Below are 19,116 nucleotides of genomic sequence, written 5' to 3'. Positions count from 1 at the left end.
AATAAAAAGGGGGGTGTGTTCCCACGAATCCGGATCCTCGTCAGATCATTTTTATATGAATTTGGAAATTCGTGAATCATGTCTGTTTATCGTACATCGTAAGGTTATAAATCATTTTAAATTTTTTTATTTAAAATTAAACATAAATAATACTTGATAAAAAATGATCGTACGATATATAATAAATGCACATAATTTACGAATTTTCAAGATCTTCAAAAAGAGAATCTAAAAAGGATCTAGTGGGTGTTCCACCTCTGCCGATAGGGACGTATTACAAAGAACCGCTAATTCCAAAACAGGATAAATTCCATAAAATTTGATATACGTAATTATGGAAAATATGTGGACCGTGGACGTGATTTGATGGGACAAAAGCAAAAGTGAACTGCTACTTACCCTTAACATCAAGACAAGATATTGCTAATTTAGTAATTCTTATTAATAGAAAATAAATAAAGAAATTTGAGTTACTCCTAATTTTAGAATCAAAGTGAAAAAATAAGAACAAAAAATAGTGAAAATTAATAGAACACAAAGGGCGTTAATTGATCAGACTAAGAATAGTTTGAAAAAAATACTAAAAACTTTTATTGTAAATAAAATGTTTTAAGTTCAAATTTGAGAATAATTAGGTGACAATCAATTTATCTTTCATCATCTTAGTACTAATAATACAAAAAAACACTAATCTTAATCTGCATCAAGCAGAGAGTAAAAAAAACTTAATAAGCTGAGATTATTTCTTTCTCGTGTCATGTTGGCTTATGTTAGACTATTTAAAATGCAGCTTAAAAAATTGCAAAAAAATAAAAATAAAAAATAACGGCTAACTGATTGTTGTTTTTTGAATTCCAGCCCGCCCTGGGACCGGCTGGCTGGCTCATTTGGGTTGGCTGGTTGGCCCCTTGACTCTTTTTTGTCCAATAGAGCCCACGAACCCTTTGACATGACCCTTAATTAGAGACGATTTTATGGCTATTTTGGCATTCTGAACATTTCGGTCGAAGAAGTCCTAATAGAATACCTTTATTTTGTTCCGAAAAATCGCTGAAAATTATCCTATTTCCTCTGCTGGCATCCTCAAGTAGCACCTGCCAGTTCCCTTGCTGACGTGTGCACCAAAAGTAAAACTTTCCTCTTTGGTTCCTGGTACATTTCCTATTTTCACCAATAAACAGCTTTCAAAAAAAAAAAAAAAAAATTTCACCAATAAACAGAAACGGCACAATCTCATTTATTTTTGAGAGTATTTATCCTCTGCTTCTCCCACTATATCTCTCTCTTCCCATCGAGTACTGTCCTCATTCAAAATATCTTTACTGAGTTGAAACGAGTGGACTCACCCGAGTTGAAGAAGTAAATAGATCGAGGAGAAGACTGCGGGGTCGGTCACATTTTCCATGTTTTCGAAATTAGGCTCAGTGATGACCGTCATCAATCGAGCTGTTAAAATATATGATTAACCGCGGGAGGAAGGCACACGTGGCGGCCAGAGATCCAGCCGATATTCAGCAGACGGAGGCATGAAATTTGGTAAAAAAGTGAAAAACCCCTCTTTCCTTTTTCATTTTTTTGTTTGTTTGTTTCTTTTGTTTGGTTTTCTTTCGCATTCGCTGGTGCTGCTTTTTGTAGGGTTATGGTTAAGGTTTTACCTTTCGCTGGCGGAAACTAGAGAGGGAAACAAGAGAGAGAGAGAGAGAGAGAGAGAGAGAGAGAGAGAGAGAGTGCGAAATTAAGATCAAGCGAGAGCAGCAAGTGATGGGGCGAGGGAAGGTGCAGCTGAAGCGAATCGACGACAAGATCAGGCGGCAAGTGACGTTTTCGAAGCGGAGAACCGGGCTGATAAAGAAGGCACGTGAGCTGTCCGTGCTCTGCGGGGTGGACGTCGGCCTTGTCATCTTCTCCCCCAAGGGGAGGCTCTACGAGTTCTGTAGCGGCGAGAGGTACGCCCCCCTTAATTTCTTCTTCCTTCCACCGCCTTACTGCTCCCTACTGTGTTACTTTTTGTTTTTTTATTTATTTTTTTCTTTCTTCTGTATGTTGTATGTATCTGTTTGCAGTGGTAGGCTGCTATCTACCATCTTGTAATTTAAAAATTTACCAATCAATGGATCCATGAATTTTATTTAATTTATTTTCTGTGGATGTATTCTCGTTGATATCAATATCGTTCCCATGAATATCTTTAGCTTTCGATATTCTTTGTCCTTTCGGGGTTTCGACTTCTGAATTTCCAGACTTCTCCTACCCATATCACTTTCCAACGCTCGCAATTGGACTAAATTTCCCACTGACTTAGCTTTCACTATTATTATTATTATTTTTGTTAGCTAATGCATCTACAACACTATGGTGTGTGTAGAACATACAAGAGATTAATTGGAGCCACTGCTGCATCCATCGTCCACCGTTGATAAGTAACGAATGAACACCTTTTAGAGGTACCTAAATTATTTGTATTCGGATTGAAGCGCGATCATCATCAAAAGTAATTAAAATACTAAATAAAATTTGGGTTGGCAGAAACTGCCACCTGTATAATATGTTTTGCGTGTTGGTACATTGTAAATATTCAACGTATAATTTTGAAATGAGCTTCTATTTGTAGTTGTTTAATCAAATTTGAACGGTACAGATTTTCTAATTTGATGAATTAGGAGGAAGGGATCCGGAGATCCCTTTCCCTTAATTAGAGAGCATCTGTCTTTTCAAAGGCCATGAGGGAGTACCGAGTTGTTATATGAGTACTGTATATGTACTTAATAAGACAGTGACGGTGCGTACTATATATTAGCTAACAGCCTAATATTATTCCTTTTTCTTCGTCTTCATTGTTAATTAGAGAGCATCTGTCTCTTCAAAGGCCATGAGGGAGTACCGAGTTGTTATATGAGTACTGTATATGTACTTAATAAGACAGTGACGGTGCGTACTATATATTAGCTACCAGCCTAATATTATTCCTTTTTCTTCGTCTTCATTGTTAATTAGAGAGCATCTGTCTCTTCAAAGGCCATGAGGGAGTACCGAGTTGTTATATGAGTACTGTATATGTACTTAATAAGACAGTGACGGTGCGTACTATATATTAGCTAACAGCCTAATATTATTCCTTTTTCTTCGTCTTCATTGTTAATTAGAGAGCATCTGTCTCTTCAAAGGCCATGAGGGAGTACCGAGTTGTTATATGAATACTGTATATGTACTTAATAAGACAGTGACGGTGCGTACTATATATTAGCTAACAGCCTAATATTATTCCTTTTTCTTCGTCTTCATTGTTAATATTCTATGGGGAAAAAGTGGATGCTCTTTTCCCCAACTTAGGTGGATATATGCAAGTATAGATGCTTCCAATATGAGAAAAACTTGCTTATACTCTAGGAACACTATTGTTTTGTTCTAGATTAATAATATACTTAATAATATGATGTCACACATTTTAAGTTTTTCACATAACGTCGTATTGTTGAAGATATCGACATTTTAGGATTTTCAATTCATGTAAGTTTTTCTCATTGAACCAAAAATATCGATCAATTTGGGTTTTATATTTTGAAACTATTTTAAATCATCACAATTGTTGATATTAATCTCCCTTGGTCGATCATGTTATCGATATATATTCTCCCATGTTATGCAAACTTATGACATGATGATATGCGAAACGTTGAACAATAAAGCAAACACACCACACTCAAACACACAGAATTTAGCAATGTTCGGCGAACTTTGCCTGCTCGTGTGACTTCTCTTGAGAAATCCTTACCGAACACAAGTGTTGTTCTGAAGTGCTTGAACGAAAGGGGAATAGATCTCAACAATAAGAGCATTTTATATATCATCGTCTTCATACTTCACATCCATCTTTGATAAATTGGTAACATAATTTTGGAATATATATTGCAAATCTCCACCTTTTTCCAACCGAAGATCGAGAAGTTCATCTTTCAAGAAAAGTTTGTTGGATAAAGTCTTACCCTTTGTAAAATTTCTCAAGTTTCTCCCATGTTTCTTTAGCGCTCATATCCTCATCGACCTATCACATTGTCAACAAGATGTAGCTTGATAGTGCTCTTCGCCCTTATGTCTAACTTATTCTACTGCACATCTATGGTTCTTTTTGATAGGATACTGGGGCTTAGTGATGACTCAACATGTTGAGTTGATGATGTGGTAGTATTGTTTAGGATAGTATGGTTGAGTTAGTAATATCTGTTAAGTTGTTAGATAGTTAGGAGTTGGTGACTTAGAGGTTAAGCTACCTAGCGCTATATTAGGAAAGATTGTATAGGGAAGGTTGTTGATTTGTTGATGGCAATAAGAAATACTCAGTTACTGTACATTGAGTGAGATGCAGAGCTTGGGTTGTATCATTGGTATCAGCCAGTACTTTCGATCTTACTTGATCCTTCCTCGTGTATGACTCGCCTTGCTTCCAAAAGAACCATGGATACTCGTGTATGGAAGCTCGAATCTTTGTTCGTTGATTTACAGAACGAATAAAGGAATCCAGAAATGAATTAAGAGAATCCAGAGAAGAATATCGTGCAGCCCACAAGTTGATTCTTCAACAGTTGCAATCTTTATCCACAAAGGGTAGTGGTTCTATCGGTGAATCGTCAGAAGACACCCATTCCGATCCGATTCTTCAAGAAATGATGAATACCAATCTAGGTCCTAATTTTTTTTTCGCTCCGATTTAGTTCCCAATTCTTCGAATCCAAGGGCCTTCGTTTCTTAAGATGGATTTTCCCCGATTCGGCTACGGGGATGAACCATTGGTGTGGACCTTTAAAACGGAGCACTATTTCGATTTCTTCAGTATTTATGATCCCACATCGGTTACACCAGAAATGGTGCAGTGGTATTTAAGTCCTTGGGATCCTCCCACCTATCAGGCTAGTCTTTTGGGTTGGGCTCTTCCCTTGGGCTTGAGTACCTAACATTGGTATCAGCCAGTGTCGATCCTCCTCAATCTTTCTCGTGTATGCCTCGCGCTACTTCCAAACGACCGATGAAGGCGCGCGTCGTCTCCAAGCTGGATACTTTGTTCGACGAATTCAAATAAAAAGTCCATGAATTGCGATCGAAATCTTGAGCTGCGATTGAGTTGATTCTGCAGCAAATCCAATCATTATCAATGACGTGTAGTGGATTGAATGGCGAATCCTCTGAAGCAACACGTTCTGATCCCAATTGTCCACCAGGTATGAACCCTAATTTTCCACCCAATTTCGATCGGCCTGATCTGCATTTGCAATCTTTCCATCAACGTCCCCTATTTATCAAAATGGATTTTCCCCGTTTTGGTGATGGTGATGAACCCTTGTCGTGGATTTAGAAGGCCGAACACTTACGATTTTTTCCACATCGATGATTCTAAGAAAGTTAAGATGGCTTCTTTCCATTTGGAAGGCGAACCCCTTCAGTGGTTCCAATGGGCGAATTGTGTAGTCAATTACCCTACCTGGGCAGAATTCACAGTAGCTTTGTGTCAAGAGTTCGGACCATCAGAATTCGAAGATTTAGCTGAAAGTCTGGCTAAATTGAGGCAATCAGGGACATTGCGGGACTATATTCTGGAATTCAGACGTTTGGCAAATCGCACATCTGATATCTCCTTTGCTGAAATCTTGGTCTTAAAGCTAAATTACGCCATGATGTCAAGATCTTGAAGCCAAGAAATGTTCTTAAAGCCACGGCCTATGCGCAGCAGATTGATGCCAAGCTTTCGGATTTAAAGGTTAAGTCATTCTCTCGTTCTTTTGGTACTTCTGCAATTCGATCTCCTTTACAGAATGTGGGTAATGTGCATATAGGGGATAACAAATTGAAATATGAGAATGTTAGGAAAATAACTCCTGAAGAAGTGGAATATTGTAGAAAAAATGGGTTATGTTTTCACTGTAAGGAGAAATATTCTAGAGGGCATACTTGTGAGAAGAAACAATTATTGCTCATTGATGTGCAACCTTTGTGTGATACTGATACTTCTGAAGATGAGAACTTAGAGCCTAGGTTCCTGACGTTACGAAGGGGGCAACCTGGAAAAGGCTACCTTAACGGGACAATCAAAGGGTGCGCCGCTGTTAAGAGTGAAAGTCACCAGAGTAAAGGCTGCCGTGGGCGTCGGGTCTCGACCTGCGGAGGGGGCGACCTGGAAAGGGCTACCTTAAAGGGACGACTAGAGGGTGCGCCGCTGTTAAGAGTGAAAGCCACCAGAGTAAGGGCCGTCATGGGCGTCGGGTCTTCTGAAGGGGGGTGTAATGTTATGATCTCACATCGGCTACACCAAAAATGGTGTAGTGGTACTTAAGTCCTTGGGGTCCTCCCGCCTATCAGGCTAGTCTTTTGGGTTGGGCTCTTCCCTTGGGTTTGAGTACCTAACACGAAGACTTCAAGAAAGTGAAGATGACCTCCTTCCATTTTGATGAACTTCTTCAGTGGTTTCAATGGGTGAACTGTTTGGTTAATTTTCCCAAATGGGAGGAATTCACAATGGGCTATTTGTCAAGAATTTGGGCCATCTGAGTTCGAGGATTCGGTTGAAAGTCTGGTGAAATTACGGCAAACGGGTTCGTTGCGAGATTATATTTTGGAATTCAGAAGGTTAGCCAATCGAACATCAGACATCAATCATTCTCTTTTGAAATCTTTCTTCATTGGGGGTCTCAAATCTGAATTGCGGCACGATGTGAAGATTTTGAAGTCAAGAAATCTTCTTGAAGCTACAACTTATGCTCAACAGCTAGATGCAAAGTTGTCAGATTTAAAGATCCAAGCCTTTCTCGCGTTCTTCTGGTAATTCATCATTTCGTACTCTTTTCCAGAATGTTGCTAATGTGACTATGGGTGATAACAAACCAAGAATTGAAAATGTTAGAAGATTAGCGCCAGAGGAAGTAGAATATTGCAGAAAACATGGCTTATGCTTTCATTTTAAAGAAATGTATGTTAGGGGACATTCTTGTGAGAAGAAACAACTCTTGCTTATTGATTTGCAACCCTCTAGTGATGTTGAAAATTCTGAGAATGACAATTTGGAACCTGAAATCACATCATGTGCACTTTTTGGTACTCCAACTCCTAAATCTATTAAAACCATGAAGGTGGTTGGTAGCATTAAGAGTTGTTCTGTGTTTATTCTCATTGATTCAGGCAGTTTGCATAATTTCATTGATTCATCTTTGGTTAAAAGATTAGGGGTCAATTGGACACTTCTCATTCATTTAGTGTTAAAATTGCTGATGGGGGAAAAGTGAATACTGTGGGATCCTTAGGGGGTGCATCTTTGAAGATACAAGATTATCAGTGTGTTACTGATTTATATGCTATGCCACTTGGGGGATGTGATATTGTTTTGGGGGTGCATTGGTTAAGAACGCCTAACCCAGTTCTTTGGGACTTCGACAAATTGTACATGAAGTTTTGAAAAGGAAATTCAACTTATTGCCTCTCTAGTCCTGAAACACCTACTGAGGTTATTCAGGATGTCTCCATTTTTCAAATGGAGAAGCTATTGCAACAAGTCTTCGGTAGGAGCTTTTCTTTTTCAGTTACAATCTGAGGGAATTATTCAACAACCAAATGTCTTAACTGTTGTACAATCTGTGGAGTTACAGATTCTATTGTAGGATTATGACAGTGTCTTTGTCAACCCTAATACACTGTTTGTTAAGAAGTAGTGTGCATTTGGTCAGACTATTAAGGGAATATTTGGGACATATTGTCCCTCAAGAAGGTGTAGTAGTTGACCCCTCTAAATTGGAAGCCCTTACTAACTGGCCTGTCCCCACTTCCATTAAAACACTTAGAGGTTTCCTTGGACTCATTGGTTACAATCGCAAGTTCATTCCACGGTTTGGGAGAATAATATGTTCATTGACAGTGCTCACAAAGAAAAACAACTTCCATTGGTCTAAGGCTGCTACCACTGCATTCAATGAACTTAAACGAGCTATTTGTCTCCTCAGGTTTTAGCCCTTCCTAATTTTTCCCAACCATTCATCATTAAAACTGATGCATCAGGTTTTGGGATTGGAGTTGTCTTGCAGCAATCAGGTAAACTAATTGCATTTACTAGTAAGGCTCTTAGTGTGAAGAATCAATCTTTGTCAGCATATCAAAGGGAAATGATGGCGATTCTTCATGCCATCAAGAAATGGCAGTCATATTTAGTTGGCAGACACTTTATCATCAAACTAGGTCATCATAGCCATAAGTTCTTCCTCCAAAATAGACCAAATACCCCATTTCAGCAAAGGTGGGTCTCCAAATTGTTGGGGTTCGATTATGAAATTCAATATAAGCAGGGTTGTGTAACCAAGTGGCTGATGCATTTTCCAAAATTCCCATTGATGAACACTCTCAGAGTTCTAGTACGTTCTTGTCTGCTATTTCCTATCCTTATTTGAGTTGGTTAGATGATCTGAGACGAGATAGTGAGCAAGATACTTGGATTAAAAGCAAGATTCAAGAAGTTTTATATCCTTCTGATTCTACAGTGCTTCATACTTTGAGGTATAAGGTGGAAAATGGGTTCTTAAGGTACAAAGATTGAATTGTGTTAAAGTTATGCAAGTTCTTGGAAATGCAAAGTTTTCGAGGAGCATCATTACAACCCTATTGCAGGTCATGTTGGGTTTCTAAAAACTTGTAAGAGGATATCTAGAACCTTTCATTGGGATGGCATGAAGAAAGACATCAAGGAAATGGTAGCAAATTGTCAAGTTTGTCAAAAGCAAAAGTATGAGACTCTTGCTCCAGCAGGCTTATTGCAACCATTACCCATTCCTACTAGGATCTGGACTGATATTTCTATGGACTTCATCATCGGGCTACCACAATGCGAAGGAAAAACTGTTATTCGGGTGGTGGTGGATAGGCTTTCGAAGTATGCTCACTTCCTTCCATTTTCTCATCCATATACTGCTACTTTTATGGCACAATTATTTGTGGAAAACATCTTCAAACTCCATGGAATGCCAACTTCAATTGTGTGTGATAGGGATCCGGTTTTCATGAGTAAGTTTTGGAAGGCATTCTTTGCTTCACAAGGTTCATCTCTGTGTTTTAGTTCGGGCTGTCATCCACATACCGATGATCAAACTGAAGTGGTTAATCGATGCTTAGAAACATATCTTAAGTGTTTTTGCAGTCTACAACCTAAGAAATGGGCAACTTGGTGGGCATGGGCAGAATGGAGTTACAACACTGCCCATCATTCAGCAACAAAAATGAGTCCTTATGACGCAGTTTATAGGTAGTCACCTCCTGAGGTTCCAGTATATAAAGATGGTACTACAAAATTGGAGATGGTTGACAGGAGCTTGCTTCAGAGAAACAGAATACTTTCTTTCTTAAAAGCTAATCTGTTAGCTGCTCAGAATAGAATGTTTGTCCAAGCCAATAAGCATAGAACTGAGAGAGTTTTTTCGGTGGGAGATATGGTTTACCTAAGATTGGTTTCTTATCAACATTTGTCCTTAGCTGCCCACCCATTTCATAAGCTATAGCCTAAATTCTATGGCCCTTTTGAAGTGTTAGCCAATATTGGTACTGTGGCATACAAGCTCAAGTTGCCCGAGACATCTAAATTGCATCCAGTTTTTCATGTTTCATGCCTTAAGAAACATTTGGGACCTACTGTGCAGCCTACTATTCAATTACCCTTACTCACTGATGATGGGATACTCCAAGATGTGCCAGTAAGGATTTTGGAAAGGAAGTTAGTCAAGAAGGGAAATTCAGCTACAATCGAGGTGCTAGTTCAATGGCAAAATCATCCTCCAGAAGATGCGACTTGGGAGAATTATATCGACTTAAAATCCAAGTTTCCAATGGTGGTTCATTTGTAATCTTGCTTCTGCTGTGTTTGTAATGATGCTTATTAAATTGGTTGTGTAATTTTTGTGTTTTTGTAGTTGAAGTCTTGTGAAACAAGCCTTGTTTTGAGGGAGGGGTATTGATAGGATACTGGGGCTTAGTGATGACTCATCATGTTGAGTTGAAGATGTGGCAGTATCGTTTAGGATAACGTGGTTGAGTTAGTAATATCTGTTAAGTTGTTAGACATTTAGGAGTCGGTGGCTTAGAGGTTAAGCTACCTAGTGCTATTGGCTCATTCTTTATTCTGAGAATAGCGTCTTGCAGATCTCGTTGAATCAAGACATTCTTCATCTTCCTCTGCCATAACGTGAAGTTATCACTTGAGCTTGCCTTGTCACCTGCCATCTCAAAACACTACAACCTTAGCTCTCGATACTATTTGTTGATTTTTATCTCTCTGAGTTGATATTGTTTATCTATAGTCTCTGGTGTTATGGAAACTTATAAGATGGTGTTATGCGATAAATGAAAAATAAAGTAAACACGCCACACACAAACTCAACAAATTTGGCGAGGTTCGGCGAACTTTTTCCTACTCCTCGTGTGATTTCTCTTGAAAATCACCTGCACTATGGAGAATAACAACTCCGTTACAAGAACTTATTGAAAACTCTTATACTAAGCTTTAGATCTCTCTACCACTCTTGGCTCTCTACACCTTTGTATTCTTTCTGCTACTCATGTGAATAAACAACCCTCAACAAACCTATTTATACTACGTAGACCGATGGTTACATTCCTTGCAAATATAAAATTTAGAGGAAAACTAACTATGTCCTAATCCTGAACTGATTGGAATTACAAAGAAAACCTATTTTCCATATCTTATGGGAAATAACCAGTGCACATTCCTTTTTTCCTTTCCCAACACTAATTGGAAACCTAACTTATTTGACCTTGGTAGTTGATGAGCCAAATGACAACAACAATAACTCAACTTATGTTCGATATATATTTACTTATGTGAAATGCATTACCAAACTGTCATATCCCTGCCCAGGGCGGACCACTTCCTGGGCCCGCTCAACCACTGTAGCACGATATTGTCCGCTTTGGGCTTATCATTCCCTCACGATTTTGTTTTTGGGAACTCACGAGCAACTTCCCAGTGGGTCACTCATCTTGGGAGTGCTCTGGTCTCCTTCTCGTTTAACTTCAGAGTTCCTACGGAATCCGAAGCCAGTGAGCTCCCAAAAGGCCTCGTGCTAGGTAGAGATGGGAATATACATTTAAGGATCATTCCCTTGGGCGATGTGGGATGTTACAATCCACCCCCTTAGAGGCTCGACGTCCTCGTCGTCACACTTCCGACCAGGGATTGACTCTGATATCATTTGTCACATCCTGGCCCGGGTCCACCACATCCCGGGCTCGTTCCACCACTGTAACACGATATTGTCCGCTTTGGGCTTAACATACCCTCACTGTTTTGTTTTTGGGAACTCACGAGCAACTTCCCAGTGGGTCACCCATTCTGGGAGTGCTCTGGCCTCCTTCTCGCTTAACTTCGAAGTTCCTATGGAACCCGAAACCAGTGAGCTCCCAAAAGACCTCGTGCTAGGTAGGGATGTGAATATACATTTAAGGATCACTCCCCTGGATGATGTGGGATGTCACAATTATTTGTCCCATCCTGGCCTGGGTGGGCCCGTTCCACCACCGTAACACGATATTGTCCGCTTTGAGCTTACCATTCCCTCACGGTTTTGTTTTTGGGAACTCACGAGCAACTTCCCAGTGGGTCACCCATCCTGGGAGTGCTCTGGCCTCCTTCTCGCTTAACTTCGAAGTTCTTACATAACCCGAAGCCAGTGAGCTCCCAAAAGGCCTCGTGCTAGGTAGGGATGAGAATATACATTTAAGGATCACTCCCCTGGACGGTGTGGGATGTCACAATCCACCTCCCTTAGGGGCCCGACGTCCTCGTCGGCACATTTCCGGCCAGGGATTGGCTCTGATACCAATTTGTCACATCCCGGCTCGGGGCAGACCACTTCTCGGGCCCGCTCCACCACTGTAGCACGATATTGTCTGCTTTGGGCTTACCATTCCCTCAAGGTTTTGTTTTTAGGAACTCACGAGCAACTTCCCAGTGGATCACCTATCCTGGGAGTGCTCTGGCCTCCTTCTCGCTTAACTTCGGAGTTCCTACGGAACCTGAAGCCAGTGAGCTCCCAAAAGGCCTCGTGCTAGGTAGAGATGGGAATATACATTTAAGGATCATTTCCCTGGGCGATGTGGGATGTTACAATCCACCTCCCTTAGGGGCCCGACGTCCTCGTCGTCACACTTCCGGCCAAGGATTGGCTCTGATACCATTTGTCACATCCCGGCCTGGGTCCACCACATTCCGGGCCCGTTCCACCACCGTAACACGATATTGTCCACTGTGGGCTTACCATTCCCTCAAGGTTTTGTTTTTGGGAACTCACGAGCAACTTCCCAGTGGGTCACCCATCCTGGGAGTGCTCTGGCCTCCTTCTCGCTTAACTTCGAAGTTCCTACCATTCCCTCAAGGTTTTGTTTTTGGGAACTTACGAGCAACTTCCCAGTGGGTCACCCATCCTGGGAGTGCTCTGGCCTCCTTCTCGCTTAACTTCGAAGTTCCTACGGAACCCGAAGCCAGTGAGCTCCCAAAAGGCCTCGTGCTAGGTAGGGATGAGAATATACATTTAAGGATCACTCCCCTGGGCGATGTGGGATGTCACACAAACCATTTGGCAACATAAGATGCCAAACATTGAATTATATTGATCAAGTTCTTATCTGAATAATGTGTGATTCATATTCATTGATTATTGAATTCAGTAGTACAATAAAACATTGCACCGTAACTGGAGAAACAATCACATACCTTATCTTACCATCGACTAGATTATCACATACCTCAACCATTCGTAAATTATCTGATCACATCTAATTTGTGAACAAAGAGATATGGAATGCAAAGTGGCGAAAAGGAAGTAATACTAGCTTTTATAAGCAACTAAAATAGTGACTAATCAATATAATTACCATTTGACTGATGGAAGTTGTGTGTGACACTTGCTATTATATGTCGATATTATGGTACACTCTCATGTTTTAATAGTTTTACGCATACGCGGGTGAATTTGTGAGTGAATCTGTAACACCACATCAACATGTAAAGTGGTGTTTCCATCACACGATAGAATTCCTTCAAGAATTCACTGAAAAATTGTATAGCACGATATGTTGAGATGATAAGTTTCCCTGCATAATGAAGGAGTCGTATGGTAATAGTTAAAGATTAACGTCTAAGTTGCTATGCATGCATGTCGTGAGCATGTATGAGATCGATGAAGTTTGTTTGGTTGCATGACGTGAGTTAGCGAAAGGATCATTGATCAGAGTAGCCAAAGTCTACTCTTGAGCATATATGCATCTGATATCGTTTTAGGGTTAATAAGATTCTATTCGTTCGATTTGCATGGTTTGTTAACCATCTTGAACTCAAAAACTAAAAAATAAAATAGTAATTAGTAGTATATTTGTATATATCCTCACTCTGTGGCTAATGACCATGTTAATTACAAGAATATAAATCTTGAACTCTTACTGCAGAAAGAAGAAAGATGTAGTCTATTCTATGAAGGGCGGCCAAGGTACATCTGTTCATAAACGTCAAAAAAAATCTTATGTAGCATTATAAATATTTAAATATAGGAAAGAGAGGACCAAGATCAAAATCTATGGACAAAGTTAAAAAAAAAAAATCATCTAATAATTTATTTTTTATAAAAAAAATTATGTTGTTATAATTTAAAAAAAAAGAAGTTTTATTACATATGATCTGGTTATAAATGTGAAATTAATTAGCTGTTACTCATATTAGGGAACGTTAAGATGGTCACAAGTATGTACTTCATAGAATGAATGCAATAAATATAGAGATAAGTTTTGAATGCATTCTAATAAAATATGTGCATGAAATATGTGTATGCATGATAATCCACTGACTCTGAAGAGTCCTAGGTTGTCATACCTCATTGTTTGCCATCTGGCTTCGAGTAAAACAAAACCGACCGAGATTCGAGAAACTTAGCCATTGCTTCCAAAACCAAACCAGAATGTGAAAGACCAGTCCAAAACAAACTACTGATACAGGAATAACTCAACTCCTCGTACCCTCGTCCATTTAGTGATCGCGAGTTTTCAAACTTAATACGTAGACAATGTGATTAGTGATGTTAAGTATGAAGATTGTTAGATTTATACGTGCCAACTTGTTTGGACATAGGGGGAGTATCTCAACTTCTTATAGATCCTTACCAGACGACAAGGGATTTACATATCCCTATGCCAGATAATTCTTCACAACGTCACACATCTCATTACAGTGGCTACACTCAAGCCAAGCATGTGTGCAACACATACTAGGTGAGTGGAGCACATGTGATCCTTGACAACGCATATTAGGTATCGTGGAGTATGTGTGACCCTTTAGCTTCACACGCGAGCCAAAATGGTCTGATGTAAATAAGAAAAGTGGAAGAATAGCCAAACTCCTTCTAAGCCCTTGCAAAGTTTAGAAGGGTTGTCGAAGTAGTCATGGCATGAGCCTTACATTCAGAGTTTTCTTTTGTTATTATTATTAAATAGAGGGAGGAAGGTTCGTAACTTTACAATAATTTGGTAAATATGAAAGTTTTGAACCTGTAACGTATAAGTGAAAATCTAATACACTATCATCTAAGCTATTAGACTATATGATCCTTACATTTAGAGTAAAATTGTAAATGTCGTTTTCATATACGACCATATGCGCGCCTTACATTTAGACCATCCAGTTAGATATTAGACCATAGACCATATGCATGGAACAGTGAATACTTAAAAACTGTCCCTTTCATATGCTCTTCTAATTGGACTTGGATTGTCTGCCCTCCTAGTTCTGGTGCCCTTCCATGCCCTCCTATTTTGTGCGGTCACGGTTAAGCCACGTTAATATTTTATATTAATTTTTTAATAAGATAATAAGACAAAAAATAATTAAAATATAAAATATTGACGTGGTTTAACCGTGACCGCACAAAATAGGAGGGCATGGAAGGACACCACAACTAGGAGGGCAGATAATCCAAGTCCCTTCTAATTGGCTTTCCAACCCTCTGGGAGTTTTTATTTACATAAAGTATTGGATAAGATCATAAGCCCACAACAAATACACAAAAAAAGCATCCCATAAAAAAAAGGAAGGAAAAAAGTGCATGAAAAGACACAAACACATAATATTGTCATGAAACTCACTTCCTCTTTCCAATCATCGGATAGAGCCAAAATCGATCTTTAAAGATTCTTGCAACTCATAGAGGGTCAACATCTAACCTCAAAGGAGACAAATTGCCATTCCTTTCGAGGACAAACTACATTTAGTCCATGTAGTTTGCACAAAAATTTACTTTTATCCCCTATAGTTTCAAATGTTTCCATTCAAGGATATCTATTAATTTTAGCTCTAATACGTACCATGTTAGATTATGAATGTTCAATGCAAAACCAATTGGAAATACATGGAAACTTCAAGTTCTTTTAAGCACTTAATGCAAGAGATACTCCAAAATGTCACAACTCTCACTTACTTAAGAACAAGTGTTTCTGTTAAGCCTAACATGTGCTTAGCCAGTATTATAGTGTAAGCATCTAAAATACAATTGGCAATTGCGAAAAGATCCAAAACTCCTTTTGCCAAACTTCTATCTCTAATGTGAGATACTCTTAACAAGGACACACACAACTGTCGAGGCCCATAGGTTAGAATTTTGTACACATTTGGAACATGGCTAAATTAGAAGGGAATATGGACATGTGTTGGTCTTGTCTCTTTGTGCTCTGGACAATTGATTTAGATTGGATATTCACATTCTAATGTGGCATCCTTAAAGTCCAATTATCGCTTGGTATGTCCAATTTAGATTGGATATTCACATTCTAATATGGTATTAGAGTATGCTATCCTTAAGTCTAATTTTCACTTTGTACGGTTTACACGTAATAGATACTCTTAATCGACACATGAGAGGAGCCGTGTTTTGAGTTATTTTACAATAGAAAATAGAAAAGGAAGTTTTTCCCTAGTTTTTAAAATGGTCTGGCCCCTACCTCCTATTTCCAATTTAATCTATTTTCTATATGAATTATATTCTTACAAATGTTATTTCTTCTACAGCAAGTATATCATTGATGGTTTATTTCTTTCATATTAATTAATGCACAAAATAATCTTGCTTATGGTTTGTATTTTTTTTTCCTTGTGACCTTCATTACTTCAGTTTTGGAAAGCTTGTCGAGCGTTACCAGATACATAATGATGAGGAAATTGGTGCTTCCAAGGATGCTGGTGGTACTGACAAGGTTAGTCAAACGTTTTACTCTGCACAAAATTACTTTCAAATTACTCGTAAAATGTTAAATTGTAGATTGAATTCACCTATATGTTAATCCACCGAGTTATCGAGCTCGGTGAAACGGTAAGCTTGATATACGTTGTTGGCTTATAAGAAACCAATTTAGTTATCGGTGATACTCACCCATATTGATCATGAAAGAAGTTATTGAAATAACACAGCATGAGAAAATAAAATTGAAGTAATTGAACTAACAGTTCAACCAATTTACTGTATTTGTTAGGACTTCAAGTTTTGTATCATTGTCAAAATAGTTACAAACACCAGTAGCAATACTTTGAACCTATGTTCTCTGGATAAGAATAGAGGTTTATCATTTACCGTATCGTCTCTTTTCACATTCTGCTAATCTCAGATGCAGAAGAATAATTCCGAAGGGAGTGGTCTCCGCACAGGCGCTAACCAATCTCTGAAAATGATTCAAAGGTAAGTATCATGTATAGAAGCTTCGTTGCATTTCACCCACATGACGGGGGTCTGATTATGTGTTTGCAGTGATATGGAAGCACAAGACATTGAAAATCTAGATATTCCAGAGCTTACCCAGCTTGAGGAGGAATTGGATGCAGTTTTAAGACGAACAAGATCAAGAAAGGTTGCAACTCTTTTTCTACTCAGACCATAATTAATTAAAAGAAGCTAATATATAGCAGTGTGGTTTCACTTAGACTGGTTTCAATAGCTCTTTCAATTAAGTGAAGTACCTATTGCCGGAATATAGTTTCTTTTTCTAGCTGGGATTGCGTCGAAGATCAATAATGTTTTTGTCCTTGAGTTTTGGAAGTTGGTAAATATTGTGAAAAGTATTAATTTCTGGACAATTGTGTTAGTGGTCAGTTGTATTGTTTCCATGATATATATCAAGGTATTTCTTCAGGTTTTGAGTGAACAACATCAGTGTGATTTCATCAGTGTTTCATCAGGTTTTTGAGTGAACAATATGATTCATCCATGAAACTGTAATTTCATCAGTGTAACAACATCAGTGTTTCACGATCGAAGTTCACTGATATTTGATAATTTCAGTAATTCCAGTAATTCCAGAGACTAATGTATGTGTGCACTAATATAAATTCTGTTATTTTTTTATGGAATTACTGTGTCATAAATAACTAGGAATATGAAGAAAAGAAAATATGGGTTCGAGTCACTCGACTATCATTGAAATAAACACACAATAGTAACAGATAAGTGAAGTGTTCATATAATTTGCGTCGTGTATTGGAAGTACAGGAATTTTAATAGATTGGAGGTAAAAACTCACTTGAGTTGAGTACTATTGATAATGCAGACACAGCTGATGACGGAAACCTGTACAGCTCTTATCGAGACGGTATGCATTCTTTCTCTGACATCATCAAACTTCAACTATGAGCAGAAAGTGTTTTATGTTTTGAAGAGTGTTCACATTAATTAGCAGGATATACGCTTTGTTAAAGTGGAGATTGAAGGGGGTTTTACTGCCCAGTTTTGGTATACTATTACTAGTACAGATTTGTATTTGCATTCTAGCTCATGAGATTGGAAGGGGTTCTAATTCTATTCTCTTGCCAATTGCAATCTGTCTGAGGGCATATCCACTTTACACATGTGCTGATGAGCAGTCCATGTGTGCTGTGGATATGCCCTCCCTACAACTCAAGGTTCGTGCAGGGACTTGCATTTTTGTTGCTTCATTTTTTTTTGTGGTTTCGGAGAAGGGGAGGGAAAGAGTAAATTAAGATCAACTATATCTGTTCACTAATACTTTTCTTATATTCTCAGTTGTCTGATCACTACATTTCTGGTGCCATATATATCTATATATTCTATGTTACTGATTATTAATTTGGTGCAATTGATATGTTGCTGCAAATATTTGTAGAGGTATTTTGACAGTGTTGATTTGAATTTGGTGTCTTATGCATGGCTCTAAATCTGAACAGGAAAAACAGCTGAAAGAAGAGAAGCTTCTCCTAGAAAATGAGGTGTATAAATATATAATTATATATTTGTTTAGTTACTGAAAAAATGAAGGTAGAAATTGTGATAGAAAAGCAAGCGAAAAACAAATACTCACAGTGGCTTAATGGCTTTGATTTTTTAGATTGCAGCACTGAAGCTGAAGCAGCAGCAGAGCAAGGACCGAGCTGCCGACGAGGAACCAGATCAGCAGAGCACTTTCGCCGCTAATAACACCACCACCACCACCACCAACAGCTGCTGCAGCGACGACAATGTTCCGGCCATCAAACTTCATTTATTTCTTTCTGAAAAAAGAAAACATAACGCGGACACGGACACGGACCAAACCAACTAACTGCAAGCCCAGGATATGATACAAATACTACATGCAGGGCAGGGTGATCATTCAAACAACAAATATTGTCCTTAATTAAAACACAATCGTCCAAAAACTGATTCGATTCACCGAGATTTCACACTGCTGTCATTCCCTTAATAACTATCAAGTGACAGTGTTGTTCGCTGTAACTTTCAATTTGTATTTGCAACAAAAAACAAGAGAAATAGTTATGACTTCCTCCTGTAAGAAACACACTTATCACTTAAACGCTGACAGCCGTTTACATGGTAGACCATGCCGCTTAATATCTTAACATTTGCAGATTACCATCACATGAATGAATTACTCATCCATATAAATTTTGCGGCCACAATTTGAAAATTCCGGATATTGCAGTATGAAGAAAAGAATCCGGAAGATCGATTTTGGAAGCTATCAAGCTCTTCCAGGGTCCTGCCATGCCGAGACAGGTGCCGCCGACGTTGAAGCTGCTCATCCCGAGGACGGGAA

General features: G+C 38.8%; 1 protein-coding gene and 1 long non-coding RNA gene across 4 annotated transcripts; both read left to right on the top strand.

Annotated features, from left to right (window-relative positions):
• The first annotated feature begins 1,574 nt into the window (after positions 1 to 1,574).
• LOC126621984 (truncated transcription factor CAULIFLOWER A-like) lies at positions 1,575 to 18,896 on the top strand. Of its 3 annotated transcripts, XR_007623244.1 has the most exons (8): positions 1,575 to 1,946; positions 16,188 to 16,269; positions 16,678 to 16,748; positions 16,818 to 16,917; positions 17,614 to 17,655; positions 17,743 to 17,965; positions 18,248 to 18,289; positions 18,409 to 18,514. XR_007623244.1 is itself a non-coding variant. In XM_050290617.1 (7 exons), the coding sequence occupies exons 1-7, from the start codon at positions 1,762 to 1,764 to the stop codon at positions 18,619 to 18,621; spliced, it is 735 nt and encodes a 244-aa protein (XP_050146574.1). In that variant the 5' UTR covers positions 1,578 to 1,761; the 3' UTR covers positions 18,622 to 18,896. The 3 variants fall into 3 exon arrangements, 2 of the variants coding, with proteins under 2 accessions (XP_050146575.1, XP_050146574.1); XM_050290617.1 differs by lacking the exon at positions 17,743 to 17,965 and having other exon boundaries at positions 1,578 to 1,946; positions 18,409 to 18,896; XM_050290618.1 differs by lacking the exons at positions 18,248 to 18,289; positions 18,409 to 18,514 and having other exon boundaries at positions 17,743 to 17,966.
• LOC126621985 (uncharacterized) lies at positions 1,953 to 12,603 on the top strand. The gene is made up of 2 exons (XR_007623245.1): positions 1,953 to 11,597; positions 11,953 to 12,603. It is a non-coding gene; the product is annotated as an uncharacterized LOC126621985 (long non-coding RNA).
• Positions 18,897 to 19,116: the final 220 nt, after the last annotated feature.

The sequence above is a fragment of the Malus sylvestris genome, chromosome 5 (assembly GCF_916048215.2).
Source record: "Malus sylvestris chromosome 5, drMalSylv7.2, whole genome shotgun sequence".
NCBI lineage: Eukaryota > Viridiplantae > Streptophyta > Magnoliopsida > Rosales > Rosaceae > Malus > Malus sylvestris.
Note: the sequence above shows the minus strand (reverse complement) of the source record. Positions and strands in the feature narration are given on the sequence as shown.

Bases quoted from the DNA above. Each gene is read 5' to 3' on its own strand.
- LOC126621984 (XM_050290617.1), top strand. From the start codon at position 1,762: ATGGGGCGAGGGAAGGTGCAGCTGAAGCGAATCGACGACAAGATCAGG. The intron at 16,918-17,613 runs GTTGCAACTCTT...TTGATAATGCAG, and splicing joins GACGAACAAGATCAAGAAAG to ACACAGCTGATGACGGAAAC. The intron at 17,656-18,247 runs GTATGCATTCTT...AAATCTGAACAG, and splicing joins GTACAGCTCTTATCGAGACG to GAAAAACAGCTGAAAGAAGA.